This window comes from Crocodylus porosus, unplaced genomic scaffold, assembly GCF_001723895.1.
Source record: "Crocodylus porosus isolate Cpor-Errol unplaced genomic scaffold, CroPor_comp1, whole genome shotgun sequence".
In the NCBI taxonomy this organism is placed as follows: Eukaryota; Metazoa; Chordata; order Crocodylia; family Crocodylidae; genus Crocodylus; species Crocodylus porosus.
Genome location: NW_017728910.1, coordinates 24100253 through 24118043, shown reverse-complemented (window position 1 = coordinate 24118043; position 17791 = coordinate 24100253). Strand labels below are relative to the sequence as shown.

Here is a 17791-nt window from a genome sequence, read left to right as displayed (position 1 = left end):
TAGAAGGCCACCAGGTTGGTCTGACAGGACCTGCCGCTAATGAACCCGTGTTGGTTGCCCCTAAGCATAATCTCCCCTGCTGGCCCCTCATGGACACGCGCCAAGATAATTCTCTCAAAAAGCTTACCCAGGATTGAGGTAAGATTGACTGGCTTATAATTTTCTGGGTCTTCCTTCCTCCCTTTTTTGAAAATGGTAACCACATTGGCCTTTTTCCAGTCCTCTGGCATCACACCAGAGCACCATAAGTGCTCATACAGCTGTGCCAGGGGTCCCGCAATGACCTCTGCTAATTCCCTCAGTACTCTGAGGTGGAGATCATCAGGACCTGCTGATTTATAGATATTACCCAAGTTTGCGTCCAATATTTTTTGCAAAAATCTTTTTGGTTTAATAAAAGATATCATCTCTACTATGAGTCTTGATTGTTAATTTATAATGCACTGATCAGCAAACACTGTGTATTACAATATGCAAATAATTTAACAGGAGGATTTGAAACCTACAGCATTGTGTTGTCTACCTATAGATCTTAATTTAGGTTTTCTTTGCATATATATATGTCTGTGTAGTACTTGGAGAGATGTGGAAATTCATTAATGCAGTCAGGATCTGTACCTCTAATGCTTGAAGTCAATGGGGTTAAGCCATTGGCTTCAGTAGAAGCCAAATCAGACCCTAACACAGTCGGTCAATTCTCACTTAAAGTATTACAGAAAAATGGCTCAGTCTGTAAATCTTTGTTGTGTGATTATGGATTGTGCGAGGATCCCATGACCCAGACTAAGAATGAAGCTAACACTTTGGTCTTAAAATACCCACGCAGTATAACTTATTATGCATTTGCTATCACAAGTTTTGAAAGATTTTTGAATGACTTGGGCACCTAAATTTCATGAATAATAAATAGAAGCCGGGCATCTAACTGTCAAGGCTCTTTGGAAATAGCAGCCCCAGTGGCAGAGCACCAGGAACTCTTTGGCATATTAGACTTCCCATGGTTGGGTATGAGGCTGTGGGCTCTGGATGGTACAGTTAAAAGTGCTAGCTTATATATAAGTTTCATAGTATAGTCGGAAGGGACCTGAGCAGATCATCAAGTCTGACCCCCTGCCATGGCAGGAAAGAGTACTGAGGTCAAACAACTTGATGAACCAGAGCATTAATGCAGTAAGGACCTGCACCTCTAATGCTTGAAGTCAATGGGCATTTATACCTGTGCTCCAGGAGCAAGCCGGGGAACAATAGTGGCTTCATTCTTATTCTGGACATTTCCTGCATTTTCAGCTCGGGGCACCAGTACACATGATGCTCCAGTTTCTTGAATTAGAGTGGCTCCAGTCAAAGAAAGCTTAGGTATGCTGATACGCGTGATGCTGGAATCTGCTGGAGCACAGTAATTACCACGCTCCAGCAGACACGATTAATCGAGTCTGCTCCAATGCACTGTAGTTACAGCATGTTGGAGCAGCCTCCCTGCACGTGCCCAGTGGGGTTTAACCATTGACTTCAGTAGAAGCCAGATTAGATCCTAACACTGATGATCGATTCTCACGTACACAAACTATTATGGAAAAATGACTCAGTCTGTAAATATTTGTTGAGTGATTATGCATTGTGCGAGGACCCACAACCCAGGATAAGAATGAAATTAGCACTTAGGTCTTAAAATACCCACACAGTATAACTTCTTATGCACTTGCAATCACAGCTTTAAAAATACACTTCGGTAAGTTCAGGACAGACTGTAGCCTTTTCTTTGTCCCAGTGTGCTAACCTGCATATTACTTTTAAGGGGTCTTCAGCAATTGATAATCCATTGATGTCATTAACAAATGTGACTTTGTTTTTCTTCACTAACAAGCTAACTTTTTGCACAATAGTAATTTTGTTCTCTAACCCCACTGTCATGGATCCAGTGTTTAAGGCGTGAATCCTGTTGCCCTCATAAAAGGTGTATTTTGTTCCTCTACCGTTACAAAGAGGTTAATAAAAGTATCAAGTTCAGTTTCTGATGCCTAAAGCTTTCTCTAATAGGAACGCGATGTGTAGGAAATACCAGAGCTGAGACTAAAATCAACAGTGATTCTCATCTTTGCTTTGGAAAGGGCCAAGCAGTATTGTTCTTTGGTTCCCATTTTCTAATTCAGGGGTGGGCAATTATTTGGGCTGGAAGGCCACTTAGGTAGTTTTGGTGAGCTGTTGTGAGCTGGGTCAGCCCCCCCCCACATCTCCTACACTGGACTGGGTCAGCATCTCTGCTTCCAGCCCTGCAACAGCTCACAAAAACTCCCTAAGTGGCTCTGGCCTGCACTCAGCCAGGCAGATGGGATGGGGCTGTGGGGAGGCTGGTAGCGGCATCTGGGAGTAGGATGGGTGGCCAGGGCCAGGGCTGGGGCTGGGATCAAGATCTTGGGGCTACCGCAATCTGTTCCCTGAACTCCCCTGCCTGCAGAACCAATGTCCGTCACAGGGGCATGTGGGCAGTGGACTGTGGCTGTGCCCCAGGCCCTGGCCCAATGCTGTCATCACCCCACGATCCTGAACTTGGCCCCGGCCTGGGCTGCTCATCCCACTCCTGGATGCTGCTCCCTGCCTGCCCACGGCCCCATCCCATCTGCCCAGTCAATCATGCCCTGCCTGCATAGGTCCTGGCTGGGCTTCCAGGAAACCCCACTTGCCTGCTCTGTCCAATGCCCCCAGCAGTGGGGACAAGGTGGACAGGCTGGGGTGCCCAAGGCAGCAGGGCCAGGTCCAGCAGCAGCAGTGGAGACTGTCAATGGCAGCTGAAAGGAGCTGTTGGAGCTGCTTGGGTGGAGCCACGGGACCCACTGCAGGCCGGATAAAATCCCGGGGCGGGCTGGACCCAGTCTGCAGGCCATGTTTTGCCCTTCCCTGTTCTAAATGCAGTCAGAGCGTATGTTCCTTTCCCAAGTAACACTGCTCAGTAGAAAATAAAATCCACGCCAAAATGTTCATTTTTTTCAAACGAGCTAACTATTGTTTTGAATTTCCTTTTCTAGAGTGCTACTTTGTTATGACTTTACTCTCCCCATCAAAGTTTCTTGTATTATAATTGTCCCCAACAGATGGCTTTTGTTGGCTTTCTGGATAATTTCTATAATCCTTTTTGCACATTAAACTGAAAGATTGAAGTCACATTGTGGCAGCCTGTGTTTGCTGATATAATGCTTCCATTTGTTCTGCATCCCTTACTAGATGTTAAAACATTTCAGAAGCCTAACGTAGCAGTTCTCCTCATAAAAGTTTGCGTTCCCCTGCAGAGAAATGTGCTGAAATTGTTGCATTCCAAAAGCGAGGTGGTCCGACAGTACATGGCAAGGCTTATCAATGCTTTTGCCTCTCTGGCAGAAGGTAAGAAATCAGTTGCAGATTGGAAGTCCACTTCACGTATTGAGTACTTAACATTGTGCGTAGAAATGTGCACACCCTATTTCTAAATACTCTGTGTCCTTTAATGTGTGTATGCAAGGTGGGGAGCTGTCAGAGTTTGTAGAATAGCCACTGAGGCTATTTATTTCAGCTTATGTCAAAATATATTGACTGCTTCCACTTTTCTAGGTAGTGGTTCACAACAAACAGTTGCCAGTATTTTTTCTAATGTTTATGCCAAGCACTGTAATTGAGCGTTTGGTCCTCCCACAAGAGCAGTGAAAGATACCTTTGAGCCCTGGTATCTGAGTAGCTTGCAGAACCACAGTTAACCCCTTATCTATTGCATCAGTAATGCTTTGAATATATAATTTAAATTAACTAAGCCAAAAAAGGCCCCACTGATCAAAGGCTACTTCAGAGAGTTCCAGCTGTTGGATAGCACCAATAACTCAGACTTCTGTGACTGGTACTCAGTCTCCTTCCTTAACAAGTCTCTGAACATTATTGCAGCCTCTTTGGTTGCATGACCAACTTGTCTGCCATGAAACATTGTCTGTTTTAATCTTAGTTTCTCCGGGATTTTCAAAAGACTTGGGCACCTACATTGCATGAATATTAAATAGTAGCTGAGCATCTGCCTGTCAGGGCTCTTTGGAAATAGCTGCCCCAGTGGCAGAGAGAGCAGCAGGAACTTGGGCATGTTAAACTTCCCGTGGTTGAACGAAGCTGTGGGCTCTGGTTGGTACAGCTTGATGAACTGCAGCATTTGCTTTGAATGCCTAGAGGCCACTGATCCATTGAAGGCAACATGTCTCTGAGAAATTACTAGGGATTATGTCTTGCTGGGGGAAATGGTGGTGGGGGATGACTAAGCTCGTGCCATCTTTCTTTTCCAAGGGGCGGGATACTTTCTGTCATAGTCTGGTATCTAAGCATCATTCCTTTCATCGCTCTTTCCACCAGGTCGGCTTTACCTTGCCCAGAACCCAAAGTTGCTGCGAATGCTGGAGGAAAGGCTGAAAGCTGAAGACAAGGATTCCCTTACACGGGAGAACATTCTGGGGGCTTTGCAGAAATTCAGCCTCAGGTGATGACAGTGCTTCAGACAGCGGTGACAGCAGGAAAGGAAGTGTGGGCTAGTTAAGCTCTGTTCAGGGAGGAAAGAAGAGCACTTGATTACTGTACAACAGTCATCAGAACCTGTGATGGCTGATGAAAGAAGTGTCATTTAGAACTGGGGGAGGACTCGGCTTTGCTGGCTGAGTTGATCTCATTTCTTAGCACTTGGCATGCTCAAGGCAATTGATACATATTAGTATTTCCTTTATGTATGTTAATGTGTATTTTTAATTGTATTTCCATGCTGAAAATATACCCCTGTCCTTGAAAAACCTAAAAATTCTGCCTGGGGGCACGAAACATTGTGCATCCCCACAGGTTGAGTTTCTATTCAGTTATCTATGAGAGACTGGAAACAAGGTTTGCCCTGTCTGTGGAAAACTATTGTGAAGTCCATCTGTTGATCCTCTGAATCCAGAGCCACACAAGCAGATGCTATTGCTCTCTGGCTTCTGTGTTAGCATCACTTACCCTAGATGTACTCTAGGGTAGGAACTGCTAGAGAAGGCTCCCTCTGAGTCCCCGAGGAAGGCAGATAATGTCCCATCCCCCTGGGTCAGGTGCTCTGAATCTCTGTCCCTTCAGAAACACTCATCCCTGTATAATTACAAGGGGTGTATAGATATGAATATATACACCTAGTTCTTCTATAGCACTTTGCATCAATTTCCCTCTTAATTAAGATCAACCGCATACCTTCGGGAAATCTGAGGCTTTTTTATATATACCCATCTCATTTGAAACCCGAGTCGAGAAAACACATTCAAATGCAGCCTGAAAAAGTGGATCTATACCGCTCCCCTTTCTTGGGGGGAAGGAGCCCAAGTATATTTTCTTGCACTCTCAAATTTCTACATGTGCCTCAGTGCACTGAATCCTCCCCTGCCAAAAATGTCAAGATGCTCATCCTAGGAGAAAGGGAACTTTCTCTAAGCAGTTGTGAAGAGTGCAGGGCAGTCATCTGATCTTTTGAGGATAGGCATATTATTGTGAAATATGCTCTAAAAATGTCGTATACATCTATGGGTGGGTCTAGGATTTTGAAAAGGGAGGTGCAGATGGTGTGACACATCATCACAGAACAAAACAAATATTTTTCTCCAGTTAAAGAGAAACTAGAAGCTTTACCAATATGCAGGAGCCTAACACTACATTATTAAGTTTAAGGTCAAAGCAAAAACAAATCCAACTTTATTGAAATGCACACTGAATTCTTAAGACTACATATAAAGTTCAAGAAACACAAAGTAGACAAAAAATAATCAAAAGAAATGGCTTCATTGTTCTTGTAGTCCTTATAGTTAAATATGCATTTCGTACTCAGTTTCATAAAACAAAATCTAGTGTTTTTAAGCCTCTTAACAGTGCCTCTAATACTTCAGTGTCAGTCATTTCTACACCTAAGTTAATATTTACCACACCTGAGTTAAAGATTTTAGCTAGAGCTAAAAACAGTCTGCAGGGCTATGAAATAGAAGGGAGATATTACCAGGAATGGCTAACAAACAGCAAAATTGCAGCAAAAAGGATAGTTTGAATAGTGGAACATCAAGACTGTTAAAAAGGGAAGAGGCTTCATTAACACCTGTGAAGTGAAGAACTATTAGCAGGAATCAGGGAAGTGATAATAGGTCATGAAGTCAATTGACTCCATTAGGACTGCCTGAATAGAAAGGCCACTGCTTCTCCCAGGTAGTTGGTTTTAGAGCTTGGGTGGAGCAGGTATCGAAGGAAAGGAGGTGCAGCCCCCTGTGGAGCTATCTCTGTGTACAAACATACATTAAAAAAATTAAAAGGAAGCCCCTCATAGTTAATCATATGAAGAGACAGCTCCAGTTGCTCAACATGAAGATATCTTAATGGAATCAAACATTCGCATTATTTTCTTTCAAACCATGCCACAAACTTCAGGTGGTAATTAGGTGAGTGTGGCAAGCTGGAGGGGTCTCTGGATTAATTGCCAGCCCTTTTACCGCTAAAGGATATGCCTCTTTTTTTTTTTTTTGTTAGTTGAGGTTTCATGTTTTGATCTGTGTGAGACAAATTGCCATCCAAATCAGATGGGCCAGAAAAGGGTTCTTGACTACAAGTTGCATGCCGGCAAACAGCTTTCTGAAGTAAGCTGGATTTGAGCACCAGAGAAAAGGGACTCTGCAGCCCGGGTTGAGTGTCAGGTGAATGACATGCCTTTGTCAGTGCACACACTTCTTTATTGTAGTGGCTCACTGGCTGCTTATATTTGCAAATCCATTCATAGCATCTGAGGAAGTAGACTGCCTACAAAACTCTCGCCTCTTGAAATAAGTTAGTCTACTACGCTGCTCTGCCTTCTACCCACTTATAGTTAAGGGGGCCTTTAAATACCTAGTGTAATGCTATAAGGGGTGGGATTTAAGGAAAAAAAAGATGTTAGTCTGAAGGCAAGTTGAAGGCAGGGTAGATTTGCACCTTATAGACTAACCAAAATAGGTGTGTGCGTATGTGTACTTGTGTAGCACAAGCTTTTATAAGATAACCAATCTTTCCAGGAAAAAGCAAACAGATTTAAGTAGAAGTTTTATTGCTGAAGTAATAACTAAATAGTTTTATTGACCTTTTATGCTCAATATTTTGTTTAAAAAATTGCAGATAAGAAGTGAGAAGTGCTGTTTCACCTGAGACTTTGGAAAGCTGATGGAGAAATGTTTCTTGTCAGCCCAATTATACAGTAACTACATGACTGAAAAAGCAAAATTTTAGTCTTTTTCACCCTCCGGTGAAACCCTCTTCTCACTTTTATTTTATGAATGCTCTCTTTCATTGGCTCTGCCAAATGGGTAATTTACTTTTGTCAGTAAATAGGAGAAGTGATGTTTTATTGTACTCGTGTTTGATACAAATGTATCCAGTATAATATGTGCTTCTTCTTTCCCCCTATCTTAGACGTGCTTTGCAATCAGCCATGATCAGGGATGGGCTCATTTTCTGGCTGGTTGATGTCCTGAAGGATACTGATTGCCTTTCAGATTACACGCTGGAGTATTCTGTCGCCTTGCTCATGAATCTTTGTCTCAGGAGTGCAGGTCTGTTGCATTAACATTGTTGTTATCTTCTGAGGAATGCATAGGAGAAGATCAATCCCTGCCACCACCACCCAAATCCCTCGCACATGTATTCCTGAGGTCCTTCCAGGGGGTTTTACTTTACATCTATTTTTCCCTGTATGAAATGATACTCCCCACAACAATACCTGAACAGCATAAGCCATCTCTTTAAGGAAGTCTCCTTACCAGTTTGCTCTGATACCTTGAAGGTATTGAAACTTTTCTTCTTCATGGAGTTTAGCTTGATTATTAAAATAAATTAAGCATAAAACACACTGCTCAGTTCAGTCCTCCTGAGGCTTGACTGTTCCTAGGGTTCCCCCTTAATACTCTGCCCACACATTACATCCTCTCTGCAAAGAGCATCACTCTTTCTCCTGTATGTTTTGTGTGTGTGTGTGTGTGTGTGTGTGTGTGTGTGTGTGTGTGTGTGTGTGTGTGTGTGTGTGTGTGTGTGTGTGTGTGTGTGTGTGTGTGTGTGTGTGTGTGTGTGTGTGTGAGATCCTTCACAACAGGATTGGTGCCTTCTAAATAGTAGGGCATTTCTCACATATGCTGCTAGCTGGCTGCACCATTTTTATGAAGTACCTGATTTCCGATTGGTTCAGGCAAGTAGTGCGTGACCCTTTATAAAATCCAGAAACAAGCAGATGAGTAGTAGTATAGGGACCAGTTTTCCATTCAGAGAATCAGACCCGGAGCAGGCAACAGTCCTTTTTACTACATAGCAATCCCCGTGACAAGAAAATGAGATAGATCATGTTCTAAGGTCTTAAAATCCTTTACTTTAAAGGAAAAAAACCCAGAAAACAACACAGTAGTATTGTAGCATAGTCAAAATAATGACTTTGTTAAACTGTTAATGGATTAATGTCTCAGAGTTTAAAAGTAAATTTTTGGACTTCATTCTGCTTTGGTATATAAATCCATTGACTTCAACAAAGTCATTCTGGGAGCAGAATTTTCCTGGGATGGGAAGCAGTCTCCACTGCACGGATACATTTTAAGAAACAAATGAAAGGGTAGGTCATTTCCTGGCGGTTGTATGTCTGCAAAAATAATGTCCTTTGTGCTTGCACAGGGAAGAAAATGTGTGCAAAAATTGCAGACCATGTGCTCAAAGTCCTCTCAGATCTCCTTGGCCACGAAAACCATGAGGTATTTGTGTTATGTATCATTGATTCATCCATCTGTGGGGTGTGATGCCTGTTTAACTGTACATAGCGAGACAAGGCAATGATTCAAATCAGAAGGAACTAAAGACAACTACTCAATCCAGCTGAAGCTCTAGGACAGTCATTCTCAACTGAGGTGCCCCAGCAACCTGGAGTGCCTTGAGATCCTTTCGAGGGTGTTGATACCACGCATTGTCAGCACTATTAGATATGCAAGCTCAATTCACAAGATAAATCCAGAGATTTCGTATAAGAATCTATAGTATTAAAAACCTCCTGTCCCGTCTTTCCGAGTTCTTTGCCACAGAAAAATTGCTCTAATATTTTTCTGTAGTCAAAAAATGAAAGAAAGCCAAGAGCTGGCGTTTTCCAAAGGGTGCCTCGAGTCTACACAAGTTGAGAACCACTGCTCTAAGGGGATTGTGAAGAGACAGATTGTAAATTAGCAGAGTTCGAATTTTGGTAAGGACAGCAGGCTCAGGCCTTAATATTTGTGTGGTATGACTTGGGACTTTAAATGCATCCAGATAGCTGGGACCTTAGTTTTATATCATTTTGTAATGTTTTATGCATCTTTTCATTTTATTTCATGCTTTAGGGTGAAAGTAGAGACCAATCTTCCAAAAGCTTATGTGGTTTTCCTTGTTTTATGAATGTATTGTATGACGTAGGTCAGGGGTTGTCAACTGGGGGTACGTGTACCCCTAGGGGTACTTGGAAAAATCCTAGGGGGTACACGTGGGTAGGCAAGGACGGAGCGCTGCCATCCACCACCCCACGCTACCGCCTTCTAGGAGCAAGGCGAGGGCAGCAGCACCCCTCCATGGGCCGCACAGGCACTGCCTGGCCGGCGGGACTCAGGGGCGAGGGAGCGGGGGTTGGAGCTTGCACGTGATGACCACTGCCTTCATCCACCACTCTGCATCACCGCCACACACTGCTTTCCCACGGCCGGTCACACGTGGCTCCGTGGGCTGCTGGCGGGCCGTGCGCAATTGGCTGGGTGCAAGGCCCGTCAGCAGCCTGTGGAGCCACACGTATGACTGGACGTGGGAAAGTGGGACGTGGCAGCAGCGGCAGTGTGGGGTGCTGGGTGGCGATGGCAGCAGCTGCTGCGTGCAAGCCCCCACCCCCCTCTGCATCTGGCCGCTGCCCCCGCCACCAGAAGGGGTATGCTTTTTAAAAAAGGTTGAAAACCCTTGATGTAGGTTATCCGTTCTTTGCAATACGGTATTTTACTTAAGAGAAATCTTGTGGGGGCTTTGAATCAAGGTGTTAACCTTGATTTTGGGAATAGGGTGATTTTGGGGGTGGTGTATACAATGCACGTTGGTCTGGAGCAGCGCCTCTATCTCAGGATCCTGTTCTGCACAATCTACCGTTGCAACCCATGAAAGTTTTCCTAGTGAAGCCCAGGGCTATGATTGCTCTAGTGACCTTCAGAAAGCTCGTGTCCATTAAAACTGTAACTGTGCAAACAACCAACTGTGAGTCCCTGTTTGCTGTGAACAAGATATAAAGGATGAGTTATAAGTCCTATTATACTTAGGAGAGAACTCAACACTTGAAACAGAAAAGATTTGTAGCAAAAAACAGACGGCTTGAATTCACAGGAAGCTGTGGAATCCATGAATAGCTGAAGGTCCTGCCCCCTTCTCCCAGTCTGGCTTCCTGATCACCTTCCAGTAACCACCGGGCAGGTCAGGAAAAAGACTTGACAAGAGTTTCTAGAAGCTCTGAGAGCATTCTTTGTGTGTGTGGGTTGGAGGCATCCAAATCTGTGACCAGGGTCTAGTAATTTATTCCTGAGACTCACTTATTGGCAGTTGGGTAGAATTCAGGAGCTGGAATTATTCTGAATGGCCCGCCTGTGACATTTCCTTCTTTCTCAGATACAGCCATATGTGAATGGAGCACTGTACAGCATTCTAGCTATCCCTTCCATACGAGAAGAAGCCAGAGCAATGGTAAGAAGCAGTGGGTTGTATAGAAAAAAGAAAGGCGGTTTAAGTTACAAAATGTCACGTTTCGATAGACAAAGTTCTTTGGGTAAATCCAATATCTTTTATTAGACCAACTCATGTAATTGCTTCCTCAGCCTCACGAAGGATGTTTGTGCCCGGAAGCTTGCAAAGAAAATTTTTGCGTCTGCCGATGGTCTGTGCTCTTTCTGGACGGAGTGGTAAAGAAACGTTTCAGAGTGCTGCAGCACTTCAAACAATGCCATGGTTATTTCAGAGCAAAACTAATAGTTGAGTCTAAGATCTTATTTGACATTTGTGTTTTACTTCTCCAAGCCCTGCTCCATATTTAATTATAACAGATATTGTTAAAAGTACTGTTATACTATGGCATGTGCCACAAAGTACATCATCTTTATTTGGGGGAGATATTGGACCAGATTCTGCTGTGGTTCCAGCCAGTCTAACTCCTACTGAAGTCAGTGGAGATATGTCCACTTATATCATGGCCGAGTTCGCTTATTGTCTTGTCTTAACAGTTGCTGCAGCTTTAGGACAGCCTGGATGAACCCCACTTCATTCAGTACAGCCATCTCTGATAAAGTGTAGCCAAAATGGAGCTATTGGATGTAAGGAAAGAGTAAACTTGCTATCCCTGTAACTCATGCTGAGGAAGAACTGAGGTGATGAATGATCTCCTGCAGAACAGTCTTTGTCTTTCTGGGGAGATAAAAATACGCTGTAGCAGGGCAGCAGCCAGAGGCTTGTGTCAGTCCTAATTTGTATTTGCTCTCATTGTCCATTTTATTGTGTGAATTCCATTTAAATGTAAACCTGGCTTGCCCGTATTCTTTCCTGCAAATCTGTTCTTACTAGGTCATTCAAAAAGGTATGTCTGAAGACTGCTTTTTGGAGGTTTAAATGTTTGGTTTAAAAATAGCTAGCTTTTATGTCCTTTATTACTTAGAAGAGTCCTCCAGGAGAATTACAGTCCCCTGCCAGTTAATGAGAGATCAGCAATTGCACAGCGGATGGAGCACTCAACTGGGATCTGTTCCCGGTTCACTCATAAGCCTGCTGGATGACTTTTGCTGCATCATTTCACCACCTCTGTGCTTCAGTTGCCCCATAAGTGAAGCCAGAGTAATAATACTGACCTCCTTGATAAAACACTGTGAGATCAGCTGCTGAAAAGTGCTGCCTAGGGGTTGTTGGTACCAGGAATAAGCATTACTTTAAACTTCCTTCTATCTTCCCAAATTGTGTGAGGCTCTCCAGAAATAAGACCCTATTGGAGACTGACTGCAAAAGGCAATTTGGAGAAGGTTTTCAAGCTTGATGGGCTTTAGGCTTTTCTTGTGCCTTTGAAAATCTCCCTTTTAATACACCTGTATTTTGTGGGTTTGTGTCTCAAAAAAAATATTCGCAGATATGTGGGGGGTAATAGTTGGCTAGTCTTCTACTCTTTGGGGTGAAGGTGTCAGGATGTTCAGGGTTTTGTCTTGATGAGGATGTAAAGACATTATTTAAGAATATGTTGGCACGTTTGAGCACTATTGTGTAGGTAGTGGTATAGCGTAGACTGTGCATCATGCTTGAACTGGGAAAGTGAAAGTCTAGGTCCTTCTCTGACCTTGACCTGTCTGGCATGTGTTAAACACACTGGTCTTGCCTGCATTAAGCTTTTCAAATACTTTATTTAAAAAGTGTTAGCTAATGCCTTCTAGCAACACAACTTTACATCCTGGCTCTGCCAGGGCTATGGAGGACATGTGGGGAATGCCGTGATAGAGGTGTGAAAAAGGGACTTTTTTTTTTTATGTCCAGCTTCTCCTTCCATGCTTATAAATTGCAGGCATAATTGCTGTCATCCAAACGATCTGCCCTGCCCAACATATGAGCTTCCCCTTCGCTGTGTTGGGAGTTGGACAGCTAACTGATAGTAAAAAATGACAGACTCAAAAGCAAGCCTGTGTATTAGTGCAGAAAGGGAAGACAAAATAAGGAAATGAAAGTCCACTGCTTCTGCCCTCTTGGATTTTCACTGATGCGTGTACAGTTCTTTTCATACCTTGTCAGAATAGAGCTCTGTTCCTGACAAGCCATTAATAATTATGTTTAGAAAACAGGACTATCTGCTGTGAAAACTGTTTGTGTTATTTTACTGGAGTGTTTTGTGTTCAAGCCTAGTAGCAAGCTATCTTCATCTCTGGGTAGTTTATGGACTAAATGAAATATTTATTATTAGACACAGCGGTTTCACTCCACACCTTTCCCAACAAAACAATTATCCAACAACATCACCCTGTATGGGGCTGGTCAAGAGAAAAACTAACCTGGCAATGTTTTCCAATGTGTCCAGGGTATGGAAGAAATTCTGCGATGCTTCATCAAGGAAGGAAATGCTGAGATGATCCGGCAGATTGAATTTATTATCAAACAGCTCAATTCAGGTCAGAGAACCAGATGCAGCTATTATCCGAGCTATAAATCTTTCACAACAGCCATAACAAAGCTCATGTTTTTTACCTGGCTTTGAGAACTTACAGAAAATGACAATGCTATGATTGGCTTTGGGGGCTCAAACAGAGAACTTCAGGATATCAGTGTCAGCTTCAGGATATTGGTGTCAAATCTGTTTTAAAATGTATTTTTGCATGTCAAAAAGAGAAACTTAGACCAAGGTTCCAAAACTTTCTAACCATATGCATGGTGAGGTCAGATGGGGCTGTCCAGGCATGTCCTATCTGAAGCAAAAGCACGGTGCTTAAGTAAGCTGGTGATTTAATTGCTTGCTCAGTCACCAACACGGGATTCAGGTTCACTCATGTCTTGCACCTGTCAGAGACAAGGAAAACCCTGGCATCTGTGATCTTTTCTTATACCAATTTAGATATGGGTCAGGGACCATTTTTTTGTTGTTGTTCTGTGTTTGTATAGCAAGTGCCTGTCAGTTTACAGTGGCCAGCAGTACTAATCACTACAGTCATAGAAACAGCAAATGCAGAAGAACGTGGAACTTATGAACTCTAGTTCTGGCCTCTGTTCCTGGAGAGAGTGTTAGAGAAGAAGCGAAGATGGAAAAGGAGGGAAAAGTCAAGTTAAATCCTCCTGCACGTTAACAAAATAGTGTTTAACTACTGTGTCTTCACTATGAAGTATATGCACCTGACATGGATCAAGTCTATAAAATGTTTTGTTGCCCGGCCTGTAGTAATAGTGCTTTGAAAGGGGATTTCGGACCAATGAGTAAAATTTCTGAGTGTATAGGTTTCCAGTTTATAAGCCTGGGAAATAGATTAATGTATTTTTGCTTTGTAGAAATATCTCTCTCAATGCATTCATATTTTATTGGCTATCTGATGTGGGGTAGAAGAGGTGGGGCAACTATTAAAAACATTAAAGAAATTATATAGTTCTATGTGTATAAGCTCTCCCCTTATCATACTGTAAATGTGAGGCTTGAACTAGTTAGGGGCAATAGTGAGACTGATCGTTCCAGAGTATTTCTGCTTCTGCTTATGTCAGAGAGTCCAGTGAGTTATGTGAATTGGTCTTGGTGACTGAAAATGAGGGTCGGAGGGGACCTCAGGAGGTCACGTCTAGTCCAGGGTTTGTCAGCCCGTGGGTTACCACCCAAAGATAGGTCGCAAGAATATATGAAAGGGTTGCAAATAAACTTTAAAAATGGATTCTCCTTTAAGGAGGAAAATGTAGGAAACACTGGCTTTTTCCTTGCAGGCTGGCAGAGCTCCAGTCTGCAAGGGGCTGCTTGCCGTCTCCTCCTTCCCCCCCACACGTCCCCTGCCCCACACACTGGAGGTAGGGGGGAGCAAGTTGGGAGAGAGGGGCACAGGCAGGGCCGGGGGGCTGTTTTCTTCTTAAACTATTTACTGGGTCACGACTGGCCATTGATGCTTACAAATGGGTCCTGGTACAAAAAAGGTTGAGAACCACTGATCTAGTATAACCCCCTGCTCAAAGCAGAACCAGCCCTACCTACATCATCCCAGCCAAGGCTTTGTCTAGCCGGGTCTTAAAAACTTCCAAGGATGTAGATCCCACCATCCCTCTGGGTAATCTGTTCCAGTGCTTTACTACACTCCTAGTGACAAATGTTGTATAGTGGCAAGTGATGTGGCCTCAAAATAGTGGCTAAAGTTCAAGAGATGCTGCTGTTCAAAGAAATTGTACCCTAAATACTGGGAAGATAATTATATGTTACAGGGAGGAGAGCAGCAGGTAGAGTTACTGGTGGGGTACACTGATGCTTTTATTCTTTTTCCAGAAGAGCCTCTGGATGATAGTGTTGAGTCAAATGATGAAGAGGAGGAGGAAGATGAAGAAGTAAGTGTTTGTTGGCATCACAAAGGAAACCGATTAACCTTTTCAGAAACATTGGTGCTGATTATTCAGATGTTATTTGTCTCTTCCTCCTGAGCCTTCTTTAAATTCCACCAGCCAGTGACCTTTGTATGAAAAGAGGAGTGCTGTGTTTTCTTCATTTGAAGTCCTTATCTTGTGTTTATGGCATCACAGTCATCCCAGCAATTAACTCAATGATGTCATAAACAAAAGTTGACAACTTCAGGTAAGGAATGAAGAGAGCTGTGATAGCAACAAAGGGCCTCTTTTCATGCTGATGTCCTTAGTAATTAAAAACAGGAATCAAGCTATCAGAAAAACCAGCAGAAGTGGTGTCAGCAGACTGCTAGGTTTCCTTGAGACATCAACTGCAACTTCTTGTGTTACTTTGAAATCGAATGCCCTTTTTTAATTAACTTTCTTAATGATTGGGAAGTAAGCCTATAAGCGCACATGTGATTTTTGATTTGGGGCTATCAGTCCCATTATACAGGAATCAGGATAATAAACATCAGAAAGGTCAGGTAGCCTGGATCCTGAGTAATTAAAAACATGGTATTGGGGCATTTTAACCACTGCTAAATAAATCTACAATATTATTTATTGAGAAATTATCTACATACCAAAAGCAGGAGACTTAGTGCAGGCAGCACATAAGCAATATGTATTTTATTAACTAATCAAACTACTGGGATGTTCTAGTTGGGGCTAGTTCTGCTTTGAGCAGGGGGTTGGACTAGATGTGACCTCCTGAGATCTCTTCCAACCCCAATTTTCTATGTTTCTATGATTATCCTCTTTTACTTTGTCTCTGCTAACATTCCTGTGATTGCTATATTGGTAGGAGTGCAACAGTAGGAGATTTCCTGGAAAAATATTAGTACAGAGAGTTAAAAAAAGACTCATTTTTAAAGAACTTCCCACCGGATGTGTAATGCAAAGGGACAGGTAGAAGCTACAGTTGTCCTGGTATTATGTTTCAGAAGCCTAATAGGAATATATAAACCGTGTGTGTTGTGTAGAGGCCTGTGACACTGATAGCTAGCAGTCTTTCTCTACAATATAATTTGGTATTGTCAATAGCTAACATGTTTCCCCCTAAAACCAAGGTACTAAGACATTAAAAATTTGAAAAGCCTCCCTCCTGCAGCTTCCCTCAAAGAAGCTATCCCTCAAGTCATGCAGACACTGGCTTCAAGGCCCTCCTTTGTTCTCTAATACACTACTAGTAATCAAACAGACTTCTACTTTAGCATTGCCACTTTTTATTTTTAAGCAAGAAAATAAGTATTAACTTTTTTTTCAAGTTGTTATTGAAAAGTAGAATGCAACAAGGAGAAGGTAAAGCAGACAAATGCAAAAAAGAGAACAAATGCCAGTGAACAAGTACGTATTGGTTGCAGAGACACTAGTCGTAACGACTTGCTGAAATACAAAACTCCCCTTTATACTGATTTTACTGCACAGTAACAATTAAATGTCCATCTCAAATGAATGTGTATATTTGCTGCATTATGAAGGCAGAGGAATATTACAAAGGTCCCCTCCAGAAGGTGCTGTTCACCCTCAACTCCCATTGACTTGCACATCTCACAAGATCTGGCCTTTGCCTGGCAGTGCCTTGTATACCTGAGATAAGTGGGTTTCAGTTATCCAGTTTCCATCACATAGATTAATGAGATGGTGATGAGCACATGTCTGCTGGGACTACACTGAAACCAGCAAACTGATTTTCATCTCTCACTTTCCCCATATTTAAGCCTATGTTTGGAGGAATGTCAATTAACTCTCACTACCGTTTTGTTCCTAGATGCAATGAACCAATTATAAACAAAACCAGAATTGAGTTATTATCTGCTCCCAAATTACTGGATGTAGTGCAGCAGGGGCCTGCCAGGAGCTAACCTGGATTACCTGACATTGTTCCCTGTGTTTGCAAGTTTTAAAAATCCCTTTTCATGGCACACCTCTGATTGGATGTGAGGTTCTATAACCATGACTGCCTAACGCCTGCTGTGAAAACATAGCATGGTGAAACCTTCCCCGTGTCTCTGACAAAAAGAAATGCAAAACTCTGGAACTTTTGGTTCAGAGATGACACCATCCCCTTCTGTCTGGCATTTGGGTTTCTGAGGGATGCTGTGAACCTGGCTTTATTCTCTTGTGATGTGCAGGGGGGCTGGAGTGTTGTTGTAGCCAGGATGGTCCAAGAGATATGCTAGAAGCAGGGGTTTGTTGCTGTTTCTTTTACTGGATCAACTGTATAATTGGGAGAGATGTTAGATCAGCTTTTGGACACATTGTGCCCTGTTTGAGATCTCTTCTTCAGGACATGATGTACAGAGACAAGGAGATGACCTCCAGGAAGGTGAGCCCTTTATTTTGTAGTGATGTTGAGCACCTCTTAAGGTCATTTTCAGGAGTAAGAGAGAGTTAATTTTCAACGTCCCATCCAATCCTTGTTCCCACTGCTGAGTAATCTCAACAGCAGGGTTTAGATTTGGAGTCGTCCGAGATGTGCTTTTCCAACTGAATCATCATGTGGTGTAAAGAGCTTGTAGGCCACTCTGTGCGCTGTTGTAGCAATGGCCAGGGTGAGGTGGTCAATTTGAAATGGAAATTTATGTACTTTTGTTTTTCAAGACCTTTTTTCCTTTCCGTAGAAGAAAGAACTCTGATAGATGCTTTTTAA

At 42.8% G+C, this 17791-nt stretch overlaps 1 protein-coding gene across 3 annotated transcripts in view; it reads left to right on the top strand.

Moving 5' to 3' along the window:
* Positions 1-17791, top strand: part of ARMC9 (armadillo repeat containing 9) — a 97690-nt gene that overhangs the window by 54398 nt on the left and 25501 nt on the right. For all 3 annotated transcript variants that reach the window (XM_019532869.1, XM_019532868.1, XM_019532867.1), the window contains 7 exons: positions 3285-3375; positions 4360-4483; positions 7438-7577; positions 8680-8756; positions 10666-10740; positions 13097-13187; positions 15023-15081. In XM_019532869.1, the coding sequence (XP_019388414.1) occupies positions 3285-3375; positions 4360-4483; positions 7438-7577; positions 8680-8756; positions 10666-10740; positions 13097-13187; positions 15023-15081 (657 nt within the window). The remainder of the gene's footprint in view (positions 1-3284; positions 3376-4359; positions 4484-7437; positions 7578-8679; positions 8757-10665; positions 10741-13096; positions 13188-15022; positions 15082-17791) is intronic.